The sequence below is a fragment of the Tursiops truncatus genome, chromosome 9 (genome assembly GCF_011762595.2).
Source record: "Tursiops truncatus isolate mTurTru1 chromosome 9, mTurTru1.mat.Y, whole genome shotgun sequence".
Taxonomy (NCBI): domain Eukaryota; kingdom Metazoa; phylum Chordata; class Mammalia; order Artiodactyla; family Delphinidae; genus Tursiops; species Tursiops truncatus.
The window spans coordinates 32,852,932-32,876,606 of NC_047042.1; the positions used below are offsets into that span (position 1 = coordinate 32,852,932).

The 23,675-nt window shown below is 35.3% G+C and overlaps 1 protein-coding gene across 1 annotated transcript in view; it reads right to left on the bottom strand.

The window, feature by feature from the left end:
- Positions 1 to 23,675, bottom strand: part of ABCB5 (ATP binding cassette subfamily B member 5) — a 113,013-nt gene that overhangs the window by 50,565 nt on the left and 38,773 nt on the right. Inside the window, 2 exon segments of the mRNA XM_004316485.4 lie at positions 5,034 to 5,174; positions 8,659 to 8,799. Of these exon segments, the coding sequence (XP_004316533.3) occupies positions 5,034 to 5,174; positions 8,659 to 8,799 (282 nt within the window).

Consider the following 23,675-nt stretch of genomic DNA (forward strand, 5'->3'; position numbering starts at 1 on the left):
TTTTTCATTATTTGTTCAAATGATTTTTGGTTCCCTTTCTCCTTTGGGAACATATAAAATATAGTTATAATAATTGTTTAATGTTCCTACTATTTCTATCAAGTGTGTCATTTCTGGGTCTATTTCTATTGATTGATTTTTTTTCTTCATTTTGGGTACTATTTTCCTGCTGTTTTTCTTGCCTGGAGATTTTTGATTAGATGCCAGACATTGTAAATTTTACTCATTGGTTATTTTTGAATTCTTATACATATTATTGAACCTTGTTCTGGAACACATTTAAATTACTTGGAAACAGTTTGATACTTTTGAAATTTGCTGTTGGGTCTTGTTTGCTGGGCTCAGAGCTGAGTTTAGTCTGGGAATAATTTTCCTACGCTGAGTTAATACTTTTCTTAAGATTCAACTAAATTCCCCATGAATTTAGAGATTCCTCACTTTGGTTGGTTTAATAAGAACTATTCCTGGCCCTTTGTGAGCTCCAAGAATTTTTCCTTCTTATACTTTCCTTTGCCTTTGTCAGTTTTCTCAGTAAATGCACTAATTAGTACTCAGATGAAGAGTCAAGGGAGAACCTCTGCATATTTGTGGAACTCTCTTTCTGAGCTGCTCTCTTCCCTCTACTTCTTTGCTCTGAAGACTGCCTACTTTGGCCTCTTGGGCTCTGCCTAGGTTCCCGTTCCAGCTCTTAGGCTTATAACTTGACAGTAACCTGGGTCAATGATAAGATTCATTTCATTTGTTTCCCTTTCCTCAGGGATCACTGTCTTGTTATGCCTGATGTCCAATGTTAGAAGACTGTTTCACATACTTTTTTCTAGTTTATTAGGTGTGTCAAGCGGGAAGGTAAATCTTGTCCCTGTTAACCTATCTTGGCTGGAAGTAGAAATCTCTAATTTCATCTGGTTTCCACAGCAATTGACGTAAATGATCTATTCCTCTTTTTGTAGTACTTTTCTTAGTTGGCTTCTATGATGCCACACAATCTTAGCTTTCTTTTTATTTTCCAGCCATTCTTTAGGTGTCCTGTTCTGGCTACTGCTTTTCTACCTGAATTTAAATTTTGCAGTATCCTGGGTCTCAATCTCCTGTCCTAGTTGCTCCTCCATCTATTCTTTCTCCTTAGACTGCTTTAGTCAGGCATATCAGTCCATTTGTTTTCACCACTATCATCTCTTCTCTGCTCTGCTCTCCCTGATCCCACTTTGGCTCCCAAGTGCCATTCTCCACACAGCAGCCACATCAAGCAACTCAGTTCATGCACTCTTCTGAATAAGACCCTCTCATGCAACAGGTTTTTTTTTTTTAAGTAGATTAAACATTTTTTTTTAATTTGAGTATAGTTGATTTACAATGTTGTGTTAGTTTCAGGTGTATAGCAAAGTGAATCAGTTCTACATATACCTATATCTACTCTTTTTTAGATTCCTTTCCCATGTGGGTCATTAGAGTTCTTAACCTGTTTGTGTCATGGACCCCTTCAGAAAACTGATGAAGTCTATGGAATCCTTCCTAGAAGAATTTATAACAATGTACCAAATAACACATCTCAAAGAAAGCCAATTATATTGAGATATAATATTTAAAATGTTTAACAAAAAATTCAAAGCTCTGATACAGTTATGTGCTTCATTATTGGCACATTAAATAACAAGATCTAATAGTGATGAATATAAAGATATTCTGGGGAATTCCCTGGTGGATTAGGGCTCTGTGCTTCCACTTCAGGGAGGATGGGTTAGATTCCTGGTTGGGGAACTTAGATCCCGCATACTGCATGGCATGGCCAAAAAAAAAAATAAAAAAAGATATTCTAAGATATCTGTAATAACTATAATGTGATATAAATATTTCTGTGATTTTCATTGGCGACATCGCAGGCCCTGGTAATACTAATGTAGTCTGTTATTTATATTCATAATTAAAGTAAATTAAATTTCTATCAAGTACAGGTAGAAAAAATAGTTGTGATTTTTTTTTGCCCATTCAGGTTAATTCCTGTGAGTCATGAACCACTGGTTAAAAACCCCCAATGACATTCTGTTAGAGTAAGAATAGAATCCAAAATTGTTTTTATGTCCTACAAGGTGCTACATGATCTGGTCCCTGAGTATCTCATACACTTCTCTGCTCACCTCTCTCCTCCTTAGTCACTGTGGCTCCCAATTCCAGGCCCTTATGTTTGCTGATTCCCCTGTTCAAAATAATACCAGCTCTGTCCTGGTTACTGATTTTTTGCTTCTCAGGTCCAAATTCATCCTTTTGTCTGATAAACTTTTCTCTTTTACCACTTGGTAAGATGTCAAGCTCCATCAGTAGAGGCTGCTGGAAAGACATTGTAGGAGGGGATTATTCTTCCTGCTCTTACCGGTAGCTTACTGGGAAAGCTCCTGCAAGATGAACTTTTTTCTCCGCTGTTTTGCCTGAACAGTTTTTTCAGAGTTGGGTGCCTGTAGAGTGCAATTTTCTTCTGTGTTTGGCCATCAAGCGCTTTCTCCAGCTCTTGGCTTACCCATTAGAAGTGTAGCCATGGGGCCCAGACAGCACAGGCTTATGTTTCAGCCAGGTCGCTGATGTCTGCACCTCTTATACACAGAACTGCACTTGACTCCTGCAGAAGGCAACCTCTCCAGCCCCTGGTTTCAGCAGTGCCCAGTAGCTTCTCCTGGCACCTAGTGGGTTTTGAAGCTCAGAACCTCCCTGTGGAAGGTTTCCCTTGGCACCTTGGAGGACAGATTTCAAGCAAGCTCCACCAGTGAGGTACCTGGGCATCTTCTCTGCTATCCAGTGAGCCAAAGCTGTGCCCTTTGCAGTAAGGCCTGTATCTCCACTTCAGTTTTGGGCAATAATGAATGCTCTTCCTTGGGTCTCTTTTCACCCCAGGGGTGGTAGTTGGTACTTTTTATTATGACCTCTGAATTCTTTAGAGTTCTCTTAATTTCCACTAGCCAATTCCTATTACTCCAATTCCCTACTGATTCATTACACTAAACTTTCTCTGTTCAAATCATTGTGTGGTTTCTGTCTTCTGACTCAACCCAGACTAATATAACCTCCCATTAACTATTCTAAAATCCTGTTTCACATTTTTCATTTCGTTATTCACTTTTAAAACTTTTTTTTTTTTGCGGTACTAGGGCCTCTCACTGTTGTGGCCTCTCCCGTTGCAGAGCACAGGCTCCGGACGCGCAGGCTCAGCGGCCATGGCTCACGGGCCTAACCGCTCCGCGGCATGTGGGATCTTCCCGGACCGGGGCACGAACCCGCGTCCCCTGCATCGGCAGGCGGACTCTCAACCGCTGTGCCACCAGGGAAGCCCTCGTTATTCATTTTTATAGTCCTTTCATTTCCTTGTTCACTTTTCACTGCAATACCACAGGCTGAAAGAACCCTTTACAAATATGGCCATGGAGCTGGTGCTTGGCTTGTTTCAGTTCTTGGTTGTTAATACTATCTTTCCAGGCTCTCAGCTTTGTACTCGGTATAGCTCCAGGCACTGGTAACCAAGTTTGTAGCCTCCTGTTAAGAGTAGGTCCATGACTGTAGCACAGCTCACCACTTTGTACTTTTGCTCTATTTCTGGTTGGTAGAGATCTTGTTTTGGAGCCTGGGTATATCTAATTGGCTTTTCTCTTTTTATGTTTTATGTATCATTCCTGTGTGTATGGAGCAGAGCAGTTGTATCAGAGTGTAAATTTACCCTACCATTTTCTCCAAAGTATGGAAATTGCTTTTTAATTTTATGAATTTCATCTTTCTTAGGTTTTGAAAATCCACTTTATAGACCTAGTGAATTTGCAGACTTTGAGGTAGATTTTCACTTTGTTTGCAGCAATTACGGTGGCAGGTCCAACAGCTATTAATAGATGTTTTCACACAGTGTTTTTACAATATGGTACAAACCCTTTTACTGTATTCTTATACTCAGGCCTTTTGCCATATGGCAAATTATCTATGCTATTATTTACTTAATATTTTTCTTTGCATGTTTATGTAAATGATTATTATTATTATTAGTTTTTGGCTTTCAAATGCATTTTATTTATTTATTTTTTTATACTTAGGTTTTTTTTTTACATCTTTACTAGAGTATAATTGCTTTACAATGGTGTGTTAGTTTCTGCTTTATAACAAAGTGAATCAGTTATACATATACATATGTTCCCATATCTCTTCCCTCTTGCGTCTCCCTCCCTCCCACCCTCCCTATCCCACCCCTCCAGGCGGTCACAAAGCACCAAGCTGATCTCCCTGTGCTATGTAGCTGCTTCCCACTAGCTATCTACCTTACGTTTGGTAGTGTATATTTTAAAGAAAATTAATAGATAAGAAAAAATATAGGGGCTTCCCTGGTGGCACAGTGGTTGAGAGTCCACCTGCCAATGTGGGGGACACGGGTTCGTGCCCCGGTCCGGGAAGATCCCACATGCCACGGAGCGGCTGGGCCCGTGAGCCATGGCCGCTGAGCCTGCGCGTCCGGAGCCTGTGCTCCGCAACGGGAGAGGCCACAACAGTGAGAGGCCTGCGTACCGCCAAAAAAAAATTATATATATGTGTGTATATATATATATATATATATGTTATATATATATAAGTGTGTGTGAATGCTATGTATGACCACGTACCTAAATGGAAAGTACTGAATCTAGAATTAAAAGCAGTAGACTGGCAATGCCGGAGAAGGGCAGAGGAGGAGGTTTGGGGCAGATAATCCTAGGGCTTCAGGCTGATAATTGGCAGATGAGACCGAGAAGAGTGGGTAGGAAGATGGTGGGAATAGTTAATGGGCGGTCAACCTCAAGTATCTGTCAGACTCAAGGAGAAGAAGGGAATTCCAGTTTGGGAGGAAATAGCAGACCAAAGAGAGGAGTGGGATGATGTGGAAACTGGTGGTTAGGAAGACAGAAGCTAATATTCAGGGGCTGGATGAGAGATTTCATGGTGTCTGAGGTTAGTTAGTTAGATAGTTGGTAACATGATAGTTGGTAACAAGTTACCAACATGTTGGTAACTTGTGATAGTTGAACCATTACCTCTTTATTTTGGATGGATTCCTCAGACTTGTCAGTAAAGTCTGACTTGATGCTCTTCATAGAGCACAGAGGAATTGAGCTGATATCTTTTTCAGTAGAGTATGCCATTGAGTTCATCTGTTCATCAGCATTTTTAATATCCTAAATGAAGAATATACATGTTACCACTAGAAGAATGCCTTAAAAATTCAAAGCAACTTTATTAAGCATCCCTCTAAAATTGTACTGCTTCTGTTATTGAAAGTGGTGTATTCCTGAGCAGTTCTTGCTAACGTTTTCGGACTCGATACAGAGACAGTAAGTCCAACTCATACTAAAATGTTAGTGAGTAACAATAGCTTTTATTGTGCCTTTTCCCCCAAAGACCTGTACAATTAACTAGAGAAAACAATGTCTTAATTCAAAACAATTATTCCACTAGCAAGGACGGATCTTAGTAAAAGGAATTTGTGAGGGAGATGACTCAAATATACCCTCTCTCTGATCCCTTCTTCCCAGCCTTCTGTGGAGCTTACAAATTGATAACATATAGCAAGGCAGTTAAATGTGAGGTTGGTCCTGGGCCTGAGATAGATCTCAGGAGACAATAACATTTTCCAGGCTTGCCACTGCTGCCCATTCCAATCTGACCAAAAAGCAAAATTGGTGGGTCCACCTCCAAAAGAAATGAGAAATTCCGAAGCCATCAAGTTAACCTTAAAGCTGCTTAAATCATAGAATAGGATAAAGTTCTAAACCAGATTGCTCTAAGTCTAGTTTTTTTTTTCCTTGTTACTCCAAGAAATAAGACCAGTTTCAGTGAAATAAAGGAGTTACGTATTCTCTGCTTATCTGAATGTGGTGCGAGTAAATTTGTGACTTCCTCGTGAAGAGATGGGAGGAGGGGAGAAGACAGAAATGAAGAGGCCAGTTGGGGTGATGGTGGCCCTGACCATGGTGGGGAGTAGAGATGGAAAGACTTAGATAATTTTGGGTGCAAGGGAGAGTATGTACATGGAAGGTTTCCCAGGGACACTGTGATTCTTTAACAAGAGTAACAACTGTTAATCAGGCATTTCAAACTAACATGAACTTTAACCAGCTATCCTAATATCTTTAATCAGATATTCCTTTATGCTATCACTTTCTTTTTTTCAGTAAATTTCTCTACCGAGAAAGAAATTTTTTATTTGGCATTTTTTCAGGAGCTATTTACTTTGTGCCAAGTTTAAAATAAAATTTTTACTTCTCATAATAAAATTTTCTAAAGAGGTGCTTTAACAGATCAAAGACAATTCCTTTTCCTGAGAAGGCTGCTAGACAAAATAAGAATGACAAGAAGTTTTGGTATGTATGTGTCTCTACCAGTTTTTATTTCACTTTTGTATGAAAACTCACTAAAGGAAGCTCACAGACTCACTATGTCTGTAAATAATTATGTACATCCTAGATAAATAATTACAGCATTGAATCTGTACCTGATTGCAGCAATAACCATGGTTTGAACTTTCTTTAAAAGTTTGATTGGATAACAAACGCTAATGCTAAGAATGGTAATATAATAAAATTTATTATGCTAACAATAATTCTAGGTACTTTACATAATTGAACTCATTTACTACTCAATGTAATTAATTAATATGTTATTATTTTCCTCACTTTACAGTTTAGAAAACTGAGGCACAGAGAATTTCAACAACTTACCCACAGTCCTAAAACTATTAAATGGCAGAGTAAGGATTTCAACTTGCTGTGTCTCCAGAGCTTGTGACTGTAACCATTTTCCTATGCTGCTTTTTGGGATTGATTTTCTTAGCAGCATTAACTTTGTAATACTTATGAAAATCATGAATTGTCATAAATTAATTCATTTGGACACTATAGGCAATAGTGGCAAATAAATGCATCCAGAGTTTCAGAAATGTGGTACTGTTTATGTAGATATCACGTATGTTATGTTTACTATATATTTCCCAGAATATTAGAGCTGTTCATTGAGTATCAATATTTAAAATTGTATTATTATATCAGAATGAAAATTATTTTAGGTAATCAGAGAGTACTAATCCATTTTGAATATGGTATTTTAAATTTTTATACACTTATACCACAAACACTCCATTTTTGTTTTCCTTATGTTGTGGAACTCTTTCACCTAACACCTAAAAATGGAGTTTTAATTTAGTTATAATGAAAAATAAAGAAGTGTTGCTTCAAAGAAAGATCTGAGTGTAGTAGTTTTTTAAAATCTCAAAGTAGTGTTAATTTGACCACAGTTATTTCCTTTTATTGTTACAACTATTAGTTTGAAGATACTGAACTTAATAACTTCATAAATTATTAATTCTACTGTGGAATGAAAATCATGAAAATTCAACTGGCAAATAACATGTACATTTTATTTTTAAAGAAAAATATAGCCTAATATAAAATAAAATCGGAATCAAGCGTTTTTAAATCAATATAAGATTACATTTTCAAACTTTTAATTTTTTTTTATTATCATTGCTTTAGAGGATGTGTTTAAAAATCCTTCATTCTAGAATTGTGGAGAAAGCTGGGGTTTGAAATTCTAAGTTTGATGAGATGGAGACTCATAACTTTCTAAATTTCCTAATTTGTGAAATAATAATATTGATATCAAAAATATAATCAGAAAGTTGAAGAAGTAAAATAAACCAAAAAAGGTTGATATTAGTTGTCTGCAGAAGACCCCTTGGAAAGAAGGCTGCCTTCCAGACCAAGAGATGAAGGCAGAATGAAGAAGAGAGCTAGAGCCTAATCACTATCACTTACGTTAATGCACCCTAATGGAAGAACCATGTGAAATTCAGTAGGCTGGGTCATATGCATGCAAACATGTGGATCCTCAAAAACAGGAGTTTGTCAGTGTGCCTCCGGGATTATCGTGCCTCCTCTTCATTGCCTAATATGAGCTTTCTGGTCTCCCTGTGAGAATTTGATGTATACACGGTATGGATATATGTGTGCATCCTTTCATTCAGCAGATAGATTTTGAGTGTGCCAAGCACTGGGGTAGGTGCTTCCGACACAGGAAGTCTCAGCCTTTTCATAATCTGACCTTCATTATCCAAATTTTCAATTATTCCCCCAACACTCATTACTCATGGCAGGCTGGTCTCCTTTCTGTTTAGCTACAAACCAAGTTCCTTATTACTTCCACATTACCTAGATTTCTCCTCCTTTTCCACCTCTTACCTTTATAATTTTTAAAATTTTATTTATCTGTTTTTGGCTGCATTGGGTCTTCATTGCTGCGCACGGGCTTTCTCTAGTTGTGGCGAGTGGGGGCTACTCTTTGTTACGGTGCATGGGCTTCTCATCTCTAATCTTCTAGAGTTAGATTGCTCTGGATCTGCCACATACAAGATTTGAAGCCTATTTGTAGTGTGCCTGGCAAATATTAGGTACTATGTAACAATTAGTTCTTTAACTTTCATCATTGTCTAGCACAATGCTGAGGATATTAGACTCACTGAATTTCTTCACTAAGGAACTATAAATAAACCTTGGTTGCCTTGTGAAACCTAAGATTATAATTCAAGACTTCTATTTTCTAGCATGGCGTGATTTCTGAAAAGTCAAAAAAAATCTGCAAACATACATTATGTCATGTAAACATTACCTGTGACATTGCAAGTGAATAATATAGACCCTGTTTTGCCATTTCCACCACCATCCCATCTTTTATAGTCACAATCATATCTACACTTCGAATAGTGGAAAGCCGGTAAGCTACCACAATTGTAGTCCGACCTTCACTTGCCTATAAAACAATAAGCAAAGAAAATAAATATAAATTAGCAGAAATAACAAACTCTGAATATTCAAGAAAACTTCTTATAGTATTATTTGAGTATCAAAGAATCTTACCTCTGGATATAGAAGTTTGAAAACTTTGATTAGGGAGGCCAATAGAAATTAAAATAAAAAGGCAGGAAGTTAGGTTCCAAACTGGTGGATTTATAAAACCATAGTATCTTAGAACTAGAAAGGAAACTAAAGACCATTTAATCTGAGCCACCTAACAACCGCCTGGCTATTAGTAACTAAAAATAACTAACTTTAAGTAACTTAAACTTAGTATTTCTTATTTTTTCATCTCTAAAATGGGGTACAGATTCAAGATAATATGTTTTTGACTTTTTAACAAATATTATATATCAATACATACGGAAAAGTACACATAAGTGTACAGATAATGCACTTTCACAAACCAATTACATCCAGATGCATAGTACCCCGATTACAAAACAGATCATTACCAGCACCCTGAAACCCTCTTCAAGCTCTCTTCTAATCACTGTTACCACTCACCTACACCAACGGTAACTACCCTCCTAACTTCTAACAGCTTAGATTTATTTTGTTTAGTTATTTTCTTTTATATAAATGGAATTATACAGTACATACCCTTCTATGTCCAGGCATTTTTGTTTAACATTATGTTTTTGAGATTCATCCATTTTGTTTTATATCATTGGAGATCATTCTTATTGCTGAATAGTATTGCATTGTGTGAAGATACCACAATTTATTTTCCATTCTACTGGTCATTGACATTTGGGTAGTTTCAGGGTTTTCCTATTATGAATAGATTCCTACACATATTTACTTGGTGAACATATGTCCCCAATTCTAGTAGATGTATACCTAGGAGGGGAATTATTGAGTCATATGCTCAGCTATTTTAGATTCTGCCAAACAGCTTTTCAAAGTGGTTGTCCCAGTTTATAAATGTTTTCCAACAGTGAAAGAGAGTTACGTTTACTCTATATTCTCACCAACACTTGGTATTTTCTTTGTCTGGCAGGTGAATACTATCATATTGTGGCTTTTATTTGCACTTTCCTGGTGACTGATAAAATTGAAAAACTTTTCATATCGTTAGTGGCAATTTGGATATTCTCTCCTGTGAACTGTATGTTTTTGTTTGTTTTTCTATTGGAACTATCTTTTTCTTGTCAATTTTCAGAAGTTGTTTATATATTCTATATATGAGGACTTTGTCAGATACTATGTATTACAATTATTTTTCCCCCTCTATACTGTTGTTTTCGCTCTCAATGGTGTCTTTTGATGAATAAAATTTAAAATTTTAATGAAGTCCAATTTATCAACCTTTCTCTAATAATTTATATTGTGTCATGTTTAAGAAATCTTTATCTACTCCAACGTCACATGAATGTTTTTCTATCTTTTACAGTCTTTATCATTTTGCCTTTCATATGTAGATCTATAATTCATCTGGAATTGACTTTTGTGTGTGGTGTCAAGTAGGAGTCAATGGACATTTCCCTATGTAGTTAACCAATTGTCCCAGCAGAATTTTTTGGAAAAAAAAATCCTTTCTCTATTGCACTACAGAGAAGTTTTTGTTATTAAATCAGGTGACCATTATTTTGGGTCTGTTTCTGTATTCTGTATATTGTTCTACTATTCAGTTTGTCTATAGGTCTTTATATATACTAATCTAAGTCTTCTAGCTTTATTGCTACTCTACAAGATTGTCTTAACTATTCCTAAGGTAATATATTTTTTGTAAATGCTTAGCACAATAACCGATACGTTTGGCATACTACAGGCACACTAAAAATTTCTGGATATTCAAGGACTGACAGTTAATATTATTACAATTATTATTACTGCTATTTATTTTTATCATTCTCATATTTTATCCTTATCTATTACAGAGAAGGAAATTGGAGCTCAGAAAACTTTAGAAGCTTGCTCAAGGCTTCAGCCAGTCATGGGAAAGACTGGTATACTAGAATCTGGTATGATGTTCTCTATTCTCTAAAAAGGGTCTCTCCATTGCAGTAGTTGATGAAGGAGATAAGTATTTCTTTCAAACTCCTCTATTCCAAATCTATAAGAGAAGGAAACTTGAAAACAATAGTTATTAAGATTAAATAACACTGTGGAAACAGATTTATGATATAATGTTATATGGAAAAAATACAGGAAAAAAAGTTGCATCATGTTATAACTAAGTTAAAAAAAAAAAACTATCCATAGAAAAAGACACCTATATAGTAATGTAGCAAAATACTAAGAGTGCCTATATTTAACTATTGGGCCTATGTGTTGTATTCTTCTTGTTTCAATTTTCTCAATTTTATTTAATGTATATGTATTTCATTTTTGTTTAAAAGAAAACTAAAACAATTTGGAAAAATATATTCCATTTTTAATAGCTTTTGTTTTTATGAGTAATATCTATATGCTCATGAGCAAAAAGTAGGTGCTATTATGAAAAACTGAAAATACACTGTTTTGATTAAAGGCCTTTTTAACTATTATATTTACAGCACCTTATTTAAAATAAAAAAAGGATGAAAGTTATATTCTGATATATTTGGCTAATATTAAGGTGATCATCTAAAGTATCATCAAAAGAAGGACATTCTTGAGTGGGACAAAAGGGGCAAACTGGAAATTTTTCAGGACAACTGGGAGATGTAATTATAACTTAAAATCATTTGAATTTATGGTCTAGGGTCAGGAAAGTTAAAGAGAAATCATATATACCACTCAGGTTCCAAATAGCAGTAGAGAAATGCTTACTACGTATATCGAATATTCTACCTGGGCATTAATTTTAAAAAATACCCAGGGAAATAGGACTGGGAATGAAGACACTATAACTTATCAAACCTAGGTTTCTGCATTAAGCAAATATTGTTACTAAGTTTGGCTCTTGAAACAGACTTATCTGTAAATATCATATATATGTATGCACACATATATTTATGTCAGGAATACATGCACATATATAAACATATTCAATATATGTATAGACATATACATACTTGATGTGTATGCATGCGCATTTTGCATGCACATTTTGTACTCAAGCCAACCAACATGCATGTGCATTTTGTACTCAGCCAACCAACAACCAAGAATGTTATAATTTGGGTTAGTAATGAGGAATGATGCCTAAAGTTCATAGGAGGGGCTAGGTCACTGTATCACAGTCATCTAAAGTTCCTCCTAGTTGTGGTGGCAGTAAAGAGATCACTGGCAGAACCAGCTTCATGGGTGTGTGAACTATGCAGTTGCTCAGGGCCCCATGCTTAGAAGGGTCCCACTCTTGGTTTAATGCTCTGCTGTTCCATCTTGTAATTCTTAATAATTTTTGAGCAGGAGGGCCCATATTTTCATTTTCACTAGGGCCCTACAATCATGTAGCTGGCCCTGATCATTGTTAAAGGTAAAAAGGTTTCCATGTGGGTGTACCTAGCTGGTTTGTCTCAAGCATAGATATTAAGAGAGCTCTTTAAACAGGTAGATAAAAAGAAAAAAAAAGAAAATTTAACATCTATCCAAGGTAGGATTCCTTTTTGTCACGACCTCAATAACATTCTAATAATCAGACTGTAATTATTATTCAAAGCATCTAAATTTGTATTACAGTTAACCTACATCTCCTGTCACATAGAGTAGATAGAATAGATAGTTACTTCTGCCCTCAGCAGCCCTACCTGTGTTTCAGACCTCTTTTTTAAAAATACAGGATAATGAGACAATATGACTGGCACCAAATTCCCCTTGATTTTTTTAGTCTGAAAGCAGATCATCACACTGCATGAATAGCTAAGCAAACAACAGACTAGGAATGGAGTCCACTGTTTCAAGTAAAACTCACAATACAGTAACTCTGACATATATAATGATGGACATAACTGTTATTGTATTACATGCTAATTAAGTACAAATGGTAAGCAATCTCATATATAGACCATAAAGAGTACCATGTTTATAGAGGAAATCTTAATTTTCAATAATTTTTTCATCACTTCTGTTCTCTGGAGTCACAGTTTCTAGGTTTGAGTCTTGTTTCTGCCATTTTTGGGGGTCTGCAATCTTAGACTAGTTGCTTAACTTCCCTGAGTCTTAGTTTCCTCATTTGTTAAATGGGGAAAATTATGCTACCTATATTTTAGGGTTATTGCACAGATTAATATCCTTGGTACCATGCCTCAAACATGGAAAGTTTGCAGTAAATAATAGCTTTCATACTATTAACTGTCTTCAGGCTGAAGACCCTTGACTATTTACTGAGAGCAAGCCCAAAGATAAGTCAAGGTCTTTAACTTTGAGAGAGCTAATAAGGGAGGCAGAAAAATAATTACAATGTAAAGTAATAAATCTGTAATTGAAGTTATATAAAAATACCACAGGAGAGCAGAAGTGATTAACTGTCTAGTTGAATGAAGATTGTCAAATAGATGATTTTGAGTAGGGTCTTAATGAAAGAATAGAAGTTTGCCAGGGAGGAAAAGATGAGGGGTAATTATGATAGAGGCTATAGCAAATCAGGCAGTTGGGCTTAAAAGGGCATGCATTCAACAGGTGAATGGATAGGTGCACATATACAATGGAATATTACTCGGCCATAAAAAAGAATGAAATAATGCTATTTGCAGCAACATGGATGGATCTAAAGATTATCAAACTACGTGAAATAAGCCAGACAGAGAAAGATAAATATCATATGATATCACTTACATGTGGAATCTAAAACCTGATACAAATGAACTTATTTACAAAACAGAAACAGACTCACAGAAATAGAAAACAAACTTATGGTTACCAAAGGGTAAAGGGGGGGGAAGGGATAAATTAGGAGTTTGGGATTAGCAGATACAAACTATTATATATAAAATAGATAAACAACCAGATCCTACTGTATAGCACAGGAAACAATATTCAACATCTTGTAATAAACTATAATGGAAAATAATCTGAAAAAGAATATATATATATATATATATATATATATATATATATATATATATATACACACACACACACACACACATATACATATATCTGAATCACTTTGCTGTACACCAGAAACTAACACAACATTGTAAATTAACTATACTTCAATTAAAAAAAAGGGCATGGATTTGTGAAGAATATTGAGGTTCACATGTAGCAGAGTTGTTTGAAGAATGGAAGGTCATGGAGCTAGGAATAGAATTTAAGGCTAGTTAACGTAAAGCAATTTTAAAGAGTGTTTCTTCTGTACGGAACAGAATTTACGGGAAGTTTCTGAACAGGGGAAAGGTGTATATAAATGAAATTTGTTCTTTACAAATTATCCATCACTCTGTATTTACATATGGTTTCAGGACTTTTAAGGTCTTTCTAAACCCTTAGATTCTATTTTTTCCATACAAGTTATTTTATCATGTTTTTGAGATTTGAGTGGTTATAAAATAATCAAGGTAAAAATGTTGATGCTGTGGTAAATAGCTACAGACATAATAGTTTGAACTGTCTTTATTGCTTTTTTTCTCTTTTTACTCCTTAAGACAACTTAATTTATATATATATATGATTAATTATTAACTACTGATGGCAAAAATAATTATTACTTTTGAAAATATCTTACATTTTAAAGAATGTTAGAGTTTAAAAGGTTCTATAACTAACAGTTCTCTGTTGGGTTTTGCTCACACTGTCCCATGAGCTGATTTGGAAAGTATGCTTATTTTCCTCTAAGAGATAGAGAAACTGAGGCTCAGGAAGTTATGTAATGGATGTCAGTCCACATAGCAGGCAGTTGGTAATGCTGAAACGCACACTCAGGTCGTTTGAATGCTTTAAGTCCACAAACCCCGCTGCATCTCTGTGAGATGTCTTCCTGTTAATGTGACTAAAGCCCTTTGCATTGACTGCTTCTTATACCCTACAAGTTTTCTTTTCCTGTACCTTACACCAGCACTAAGTGTAGGCTTTTCATTCGGCCTACTCTTTTTGTACACTTCTGTAAACAGTTTTACACATGAACAAAGTAGAACTATTTAAACTCCTTGTGTTGAAATGCAGGTAATGATGAAAATTACTGATCCTTAATAGTGATCTTACAATACTGAGCATGCATACCAAAGAGCTATTTTCAATTCTATAATATATACTTCATTTAAATAATATTTATAAACTCTACTCTCTAATAGTTTATACTGTATGGTTTTAAAAATGGGTGATTTCTGAATTTTGTGAAATATAAGAAGTAAATATATTGGGAAAGGAGAATACCAAGGCAGTGCCTCAAAAAATGAACAGTCAACTGTATAAAATAAAAGACAGAATTTTCCTTTGAACCAAGATGGAGTATCATGGATAAGATTTATTCTCCCACCTGAAACCAACAAAACAACTGGAAAAATGGTTTTCAAAACACTGAATATTTATTAGGCAATGAAGCACAGTGACCCCTTGAAACACAGAAGGTGAGTACTACAATTGCCCCAGTTTATTTCCTTGAAAGAATTTTCAGGGTGCAGTGTGTGGAGGAGGAATGCAAGTGGAGTTGGTTGACTTGCTGAGTTAAGGAGGTGGGGTTAAGGGTCTGGGAAGACCATGACAGCAAGAGTTCACAGAGAACAGTGCTAGAGAGGAAAAAAATGCAGAGAGAACTTGGGAAATCTTTAGAGGATCCCTCTCATGTATTCAATGGAGAACTGACTGTAGAAGAATGTGGAAACTACTCAAGGCTAGAGAAGGAGGCACCTGAAAGGATTAGAGGGTATCATACCTGTTCCAACCAGCATGACTGCGAAACTTTATAATTCACGGGGGCATTGGGTAGAGTACTCAAAAGAGTCCTGCCTCCATAGTGGAGAATACTTTGCTTTAGACTAAAAATAGCTCTGGTCTAGCCTAACAAAAATTAAAAGTAAAGAAAAAATGTCAACTTGTTTCTAAGTAAAAGCTGCATCTCTCAGCAAAAGTCAAGAATATTTCTAAGAATATAAAAATAACCAGAATCCTACAAGGTAAAATTCACAATTTTTTTTTTTTTTTTTTTTTTTTTTTGCGGTACGCGGGCCTCTCACTGTTGTGGTCTCTCCCGTTGTGGAGCACAGGCTCCGGACGCGCAGGCTCAGCGGCCATGGCTCATGGGCCCAGCCGCCCCACGGCATGTGGGATCCTCCCGGACTGGGGCACGAACCCGTGTCCCCTGCATCGGCAGGCGGACTCTAAACCACTGTGCCACCAGGGAAGCCCAATTCGCAATTTTTGACACCCAATAAAAAATGGCCAGGCATGCAAAAAAGCTAGAAAATACAACTAATAACAAGGAGAAAAATCAATTAATGGAGCCTGCTCCAGAACTAACACAGATGTAAAATTTAGCAGACAAGGACATTAAAGAAATAAATAGCACTGGAAATGGTAAATACATGGGAAATTATATAATTTTTTCCTTATTATTTAAATCTCTTTAAAAATAAATGATTTAAGTAAAAGAAAACAACAACAGTGAAAACAATGTAGCATTGGGTTTATAATACATGTATAACTTTATAACACATGTATATTACTATTAGATAATTAGATAATTATAATAATAATAGCTTGAAGGCCATAAATGGAGGAATGGAAGTATACTAATGTAAGTCCTTTTTACTCTATGAGAGGTGATGTAATATCATTTGAAGGTAGATGGTGATAAGTTAAAGGTATATACTATAAACCCTAAACCCATCACTGAAATAACAAAGAGTTATAGCTAATAAACTTACAAAAGAGATGAAAAGGAATCATAAAAAGTACTCAGGTAATCCAAGTGAAGGGAGAACATGAGGAAAACAGGAGCAACGGCAGAAAAATAGCAAAGATGATCTATTTAAATTAATTCATATCAATAATCACATTAAATGTAAATGGTCTAAATACTCCAATTAAGTCAAGGATTGTCAGACTGAATACAAAGCCAAGAACCAACTGTATGCCACCTACAAGAAACACATTTTTTAAATAAAGACACAAATAGGTCTACATTAAAAGGATGGAAAAAGACATACCATCATAACTCTAAGTAAAAGAGAGCTGGGGTGGGCTATATGAGTATCAGAAAAAGAAGACTGAGGAGCAAAGGACATAACCAGAGTAGAGAAGTTTACTTCATAATGATAGAGGGATCAATTTATCAAGAGGACCTGACAATCCTGAATGTTTATGCCCATCATAACAGAGATCCAAAATACATGACACCAAAATGGATACAACTGCAAGGACAAATCCAATCTACAATAATAGTTGGAGAATTCAATACCCCTCTCTCAATAATTTATAGAACAAGTACACAGAGAATCTATAAGGATAAGGAAGACTTGAATAACACTATTAACTGACTTCACATAATTGATATTCATAGAACACTTCGCCCAACAACAGCAAATGCACATCATTTCCAAGTCTACATAGAATATTTACCAAGATAGACCATATTCTGTGTCATAAAGCAAGTCTTAATAAATTTTTAAAAATTCAAGTCATACAAAGTATGTTCTCTGACCACAAAATTGTTAAATTAGAATTCAATATAGAAACATCTCTGAAAATCCCAAAATGCTTGGAAACCAAATAACACTTCTCAAGTAAATTACCTCAGATTCAACCTAAGAAAACAAAGAGGGAAGAGCAAGTTAAATTTAAAGTAAGCAGAACAAAGGAAATAATAAAGATCCAAGCAGAAATCAATTATATATAAAGAAGGAAAATAAGCCATAGAGACATCAGTATAACAGAGAGTCCAAAGATAGACCCATACATATGTGGACAAACTGATTTTCTACAAATGTGTAAAGGCAGTTCCGTGCAGAAAAACAGTCCTTTCAACAAATATTGCTGGAACAACTGCAATGTGCAAACAAAATAAAACAAAACAACAACAAAACAAACTTCTCACCATACAAAACACCATGAACAGAAATTAACACAAAATTTATCATAAACCTAAATGTAAAACTAAAACTATAATACTGCTAGAAGAAAACATAGGGGAAAATATTTGTGATTTTGGATTTGGCAAAGATTTCTCAAGCAGAACACTAAAAGCTTGATTTACAAAAGAAAAAAAAGATAAATTGAACTTCTTCAAAATCAAAGTCTTCTGTTCTTTGGAAGATCCTTGTAAGAGGATGGAAAGACAAGTCCCAGATGAGAAGAAATATTTTCCAATCAGTTATCTGATAAAATCCTTATATGCAGAATGTAAAGAATATATAAAGAACTCTCAAAACTCAAAGACAAGAAAACAAAAGACCACTCAAAAAATGGTATGAGGATAACATGTGAACAGACACTTTAACAAAGAAGAGATATGGATGGTCAACAAGCACATAAAAATGCTCAACATCATTAGTCATCGGGATAACTCAGATTAAAAGAAAAATAAGACACCACTACATATTTCTAAAATCAAAATTTCCGGATATATCAAGTATTGACAAGTATGTGGAGTAGCTGGAATTCTCATATATTATAGGAATGTAAAAGGAAAATAGTTTTGCACTTAATTAAAAAGTTAAACATACTCCTATCATAAGATTCACCCATTCAAATCCTAGGTATTTACCCAAGAGAAATAAAAGCTCATGTCCACAGAAAGACTTACACGTGAATGTTCAGAGCAGCCTTACCTATAATATTTAAAACCTGCAAACAAACCAAATAACTCAAGTGGGCATCAATACCAATAGCTCAAACTGTGGTATATCCATATAATGGAATACCATTCATCAACAAAAAAGGAAGGAACTACTAATACATTCCACAACATGCACGAGTCTCAAAACAATTATGCTTAGTGAAAGGAGCCAGACAGAACAGGATACATACTGTCCGATTTCATTTACATAAAGCTCTAGAAAATACACACTAGTCTATAGTGGCAGTAAACAAATCAGTGGCTGTTAAGAGTCAGGGAAGAAGCATTGGGAAGGTTGGGATGCAGTGATTACAAAAAGCATGTAAAAATTTTTGGGAGTGATTGGTTGACAAGCTTGACTGTGGTGATGGCTTCACAGGTATACATATATGCCCAAACTTTTCCAATTGTATACTTCAGTATGTGCAGTTTATTGTAAGTCAATTAAACCTCAAAAAAGCTGTTAAGAAAGAGAAAGTCAAACAAAAGAAACATCAGTACACAGCAACCCAGCTGGCCATGCTTGAAGTTCTGCAAGAATCCCCAATGAGACTGAGACATTTTAATGAATGTTATGTAAATATAATGAAAAAGCGGATTGAGGAGCAATTAACTGCATTGTAGGTAGGAAGATTTCTTTTTCTTAACTTCAGCAAGGTCTGATAATGGACATATGTGGTTTCTATAGATGATATTTATGTGTAATATACTCTGCGGTAGAAGAGAGGTCTAAGTACTGCAATGCTTAGTGCTTCCTTTATTTTTCATATTGCCAAACACAGACATTTTATTAAACTGATGAGTGGATAATACTTGGGGAATGATTTTTTATTTGCTTTTTGTTTTCCTCAGTCTCTTATTTACTTTTATGTGGTAATTCTAAGCCTTGCTTATATAAAAACATTCTTATGAATGGTATGAAAAATTAGTAAAAAATGTAGTTAGCTTTTTCGTTTTAGTTTTTTTAAATAAAATTTTTATTTTAGAATAATTTTAGACTTATAAAAAATTTGCAAAGGTAGTACAATATCCATGTACCCTGCACATAGTATACTCCAGGGTCAACATCTGAGATTTCTATAGTGCTTTTGTCACAACTAACAAAATAATATAAAACTAATTATTAACTAGACTCCAAACTTTATTCAGGTATCCTTAATTTTTATCTATTATCCTTTTTCTGTTCCAGAATCCTCTCCAGAATACCACATTGCATTTAGTCATTATGTCTCCTTAGGCTCCTCTTGGCTGGGACAATTTTTCAGATAGCTCTTATTTTTGAGGTACTAGACAGTTTTGAGGAATACCTGTCACATACCTGATAGAAGGTCCCTCAGTTTGGGTTTGTCTGATGTGCCTAGTTTTTAGGGGTAAGACATTCAGCCTATACTGATTCCCTTTCTCTCATTCAAACTTGAAGTTTGAATTCTATTTTGGGTCTTGGAGACCCTAGGACTTAATTACAGTGCCTTAAAAGATAATGTTAAGAACACTGTTGTTGAGTGTGAATGCATTAGAAGAATTATCACTGCAAAAGTGAAAACACCCAGATACCCAGGCTCCCGGCCCATATCTCTCCCATTGATTCAATTACATTTCCTTGAGGTTACAAATATTATTTCCTAAAAGCAAACAGAGCTCAAACCTTATTGATGAAACTATGTTACCAATTAGCTCAATGGTTTTCACAGTACTAGCAAACATTTCTTAAAACAAATTAATGCATATGAAGTTTAATTTAAAACTATAAAAGGGCACATATAACACATCATACTCAAAGGAGAATGTGGGGAGAGAGAATGCTGTAAAATGAAACAATTAGGAGATTGCAACTAGAAAAGGTCAAGAATGGTGTGCAGCCTCTTGTGACAGAATCAGAATCACAAGGTTTCCTGGTGCAGGTTTGTACTATTCCAGCCCTTCTCGTCTTCAAAGAGGGGCTCACAGGCATTTTTATACACATATATTCTCATATTTCTTCACTTATTAGGCATTACACATGGTGCAGGTTTACTTATTTTGCGAAAGTTCATACTGTTGTCTGACACCTGAAAACAGACAATAAGTGATGACCATTTCTACATTTGTGCCTTAGCGTGCATTGATGTTCCCCAGATGGGAACGGCCTGAGCTTACCCATTTGTATCATCTTTATGCTGCCAGGCTCCTGGCCTAAACTACAAACATTTGAATAAAGTCTATGTTATGTTACAAGTTAATTTGTTATATCATGAATTAGTGTCTGAGTATATGAAATAAATTACAGAAATACCTAATACTTTAAAAGGGAAAAACTGCTCCAAAGGCCTATCAAATGAGCCTACAAGTACCATACACACTTAAGGTACTATAAAGTATACTACAAGAATACAACTTCACTACATCATATGTGTGACCTAAAACTTGATATAATAGCCATAGGGGAGAAAACAATTTCCAAACTAATCATTTCAGACTTAAAACAGAGAAGAGATTTTGGAAGCCAAGGCCTCTTAGAAAACTGATCAAAGAAATGAGAGCATATGCTTTGTCTTTTAGCAAGAATTACTGTAAAGATAAGGAAGGTAGTGCAATCCATTCCACTGTTTTCCTCAGATGCCTAGGTGTGATAGATTTTCAATATGTCTTTGTTGCTATTATTTCTTCTAGAAAGTACCAATTTGAAAGGATTTCCTAGCATCTCCTCTCCTCCTTCACAGTTTATACAAAGCTAAAAGCCACACAATTAGTTATATGACCAAAGAAAGGTCAACAGGAAGATCTGTACTTGACACTGCTGGCATTTTCAGATTACTTCACAATTCCATGCATAACCATAAATCATCAGGTAATTAGCTTGGATTTTGAAATAGAGGGTGCTTTAAAACATTCCTCCCAGAATTGCTAGGGCAGAGATAAGGGCCTGAGGAGACCAGCTAGCTTCTCACCATTGGTGGCCATGGGCCTTGAATAAGTGTGGGCAACAGGAAAAGAAAGGAGAACAATGCAAAGCTGTGAGCATTTGAGAGGGCCTGCATTTGACTGCTGGGTCAGTTAACAGGAGTAATATACTCTCTGGAGAAGCCTGGAAACACAGAGTTCTAGTGTCTCACAGAAAGCATAAGGTGGGAAACCTATGGGACCACAAGTTCCCACTGACTGCCTCCTAGAAAATTGCCTCAGGTGGACTTGGGGCCCACTGATAACATTTGCTCCATGATGCAGTCCTATGGTCTTCAAACTCTTTTTTTTTAAGATGAAAAATCCTTTCATCAAATGAAAGCACATGTGGAAACTTGATATATGTAAATAAACCATACAGGTTAATGAGTAACTCCTCTATATGAATTGTTGATGGCGGGGGTGGGGGGAGGTGCAGCCCTACCTGCTCATCTACCTCACCTCCCCACCTTCTTTCATACCTCAAGAGGCTCCTGGAAAACCCTAGTACCCAATACTTCAAAAATACAGTCTGACAAATCTCTCACTACTCTTTAACAAATTTCCACATCTTTTAGCTACCAAATTTTAACTGATCATCTACTACAAGAAAGTCTCTATGGTAGTTATATGGGGAATACAGGGTTTTTGGTGTCTTAACTACATCATTATGATGTTGAAAGCCAATTGGCCTGGCATTCTTCTGGGTCAATATTGGTACCGTAGCTGAACAATATGGAATTACTGTCACATCACTATGCCTGTCTGAGAATGCTTTCTCTTTTGTAAAACATGGTGACAAAAAGAAAAATTTCAGGCACTTAGAAGCTATATTTAATAAGGGACTCACTTCCTCACCAATCTCTTCCTTTCAACTTGCATGTGAATATGTATGCATGCTTAGGTTAAGACCCTTTAGAAAAGAAAACACATTCAAAATCTAAACTCTTTGCTGAGTTGAAGCCATGTGTACTACCTAATTAGGAACTTGGAATAGTACACTATAGTACAATGTTTTCTTTTTATAGCCTGGAATCTGTTCATTCTCACTTCTAAAAAACTTAACAAACAACTGAAGATAATAAAATTATTTATAGTCACTTAATACCATTTTCCTTCTCTTAAATTTATTAAAAAGCTACTATTTGTGAAGAAGTTTACAACAAAAAGCAAATGATGAAGTAAACAGTGAATAAAAAAACACTACAATAATTAGCTCATCTTTCTTCTAGGATGCAATACTGTCTTACCTAGCTCAGAGTGCTGACCAATAAACAATACATTAAAGATGCCTTATTTGGTAAGAGTTAGGATAATCAATATTTTATATAGGAGTTTTCCTTATTTGTGGGGGAGGACAAAGCTTAGGAATAATTTAAATTCACAGAAATCACTAAGATAAGTATCCGTATCATGGGAAAATACCTTGCTGTATATTTTTAAGTTTTTTTCCTATGTTTTTTAAAGACTTTGAAATGTCCTGCTAAGTAATAATGATTTAAATTCATTTGTGGAAGAAAAATTTACTAGCTATATATACAATAGGGTCAAAATAAGCAGCTTAAGGGGACAAAAACAAGTCTATTACAGTCCTACATAGCAGCTTCAATTTGGGGTACAGTTTGAGTTTCTTTTCTAAGAAGGCAGTGTGGTTTTGTATAGAAAATAGTTGTTCTTTTTTTAATGCTGGTAAAGTACAGATAACATGAAATTTACCATTCTAACCATTAAAACTATTTTTTATTGACATATACCTGACTTACAATATTATATTAGTTTCAGTTGTACAACATAGTGATTCAATATTTTTATAGATTATACTCCATATAAAGCTATTATAAAATATTGGCTATATTTGCTGTGCTGTCATTCTAACCATTTTTAAGGGTAGGGTCCTCCTGGATCTGAGAGGTCAATTCCTTCTGTGTCACTATCCTTTTATGCTCAGGCTTAGATCATTCTTTTTTTGTGTGGTAAAATAACATAACATAAAATTTTAAAGTAATTTTAACATTTTTAAGTGTACTTTAGTGGTTTCATGTATATTCACATTGTTGTGTAACCATCACCACTCTCAATCTCCAGAACTTTTTCTTCATCCTATACTGAAACTCTGTACCCTTTAAACCATAACTGCTGATTCTCCCTTCCCTTAGCCCCTGGTAACCTCTATTCTACTTTCTGTGTATGAATTTTACTATTCTAGGTATCTCATATAAGTGTAAGCATACAATATTTGTCTTTTTGTGTCTGTCTTATTTCAGTTAGCA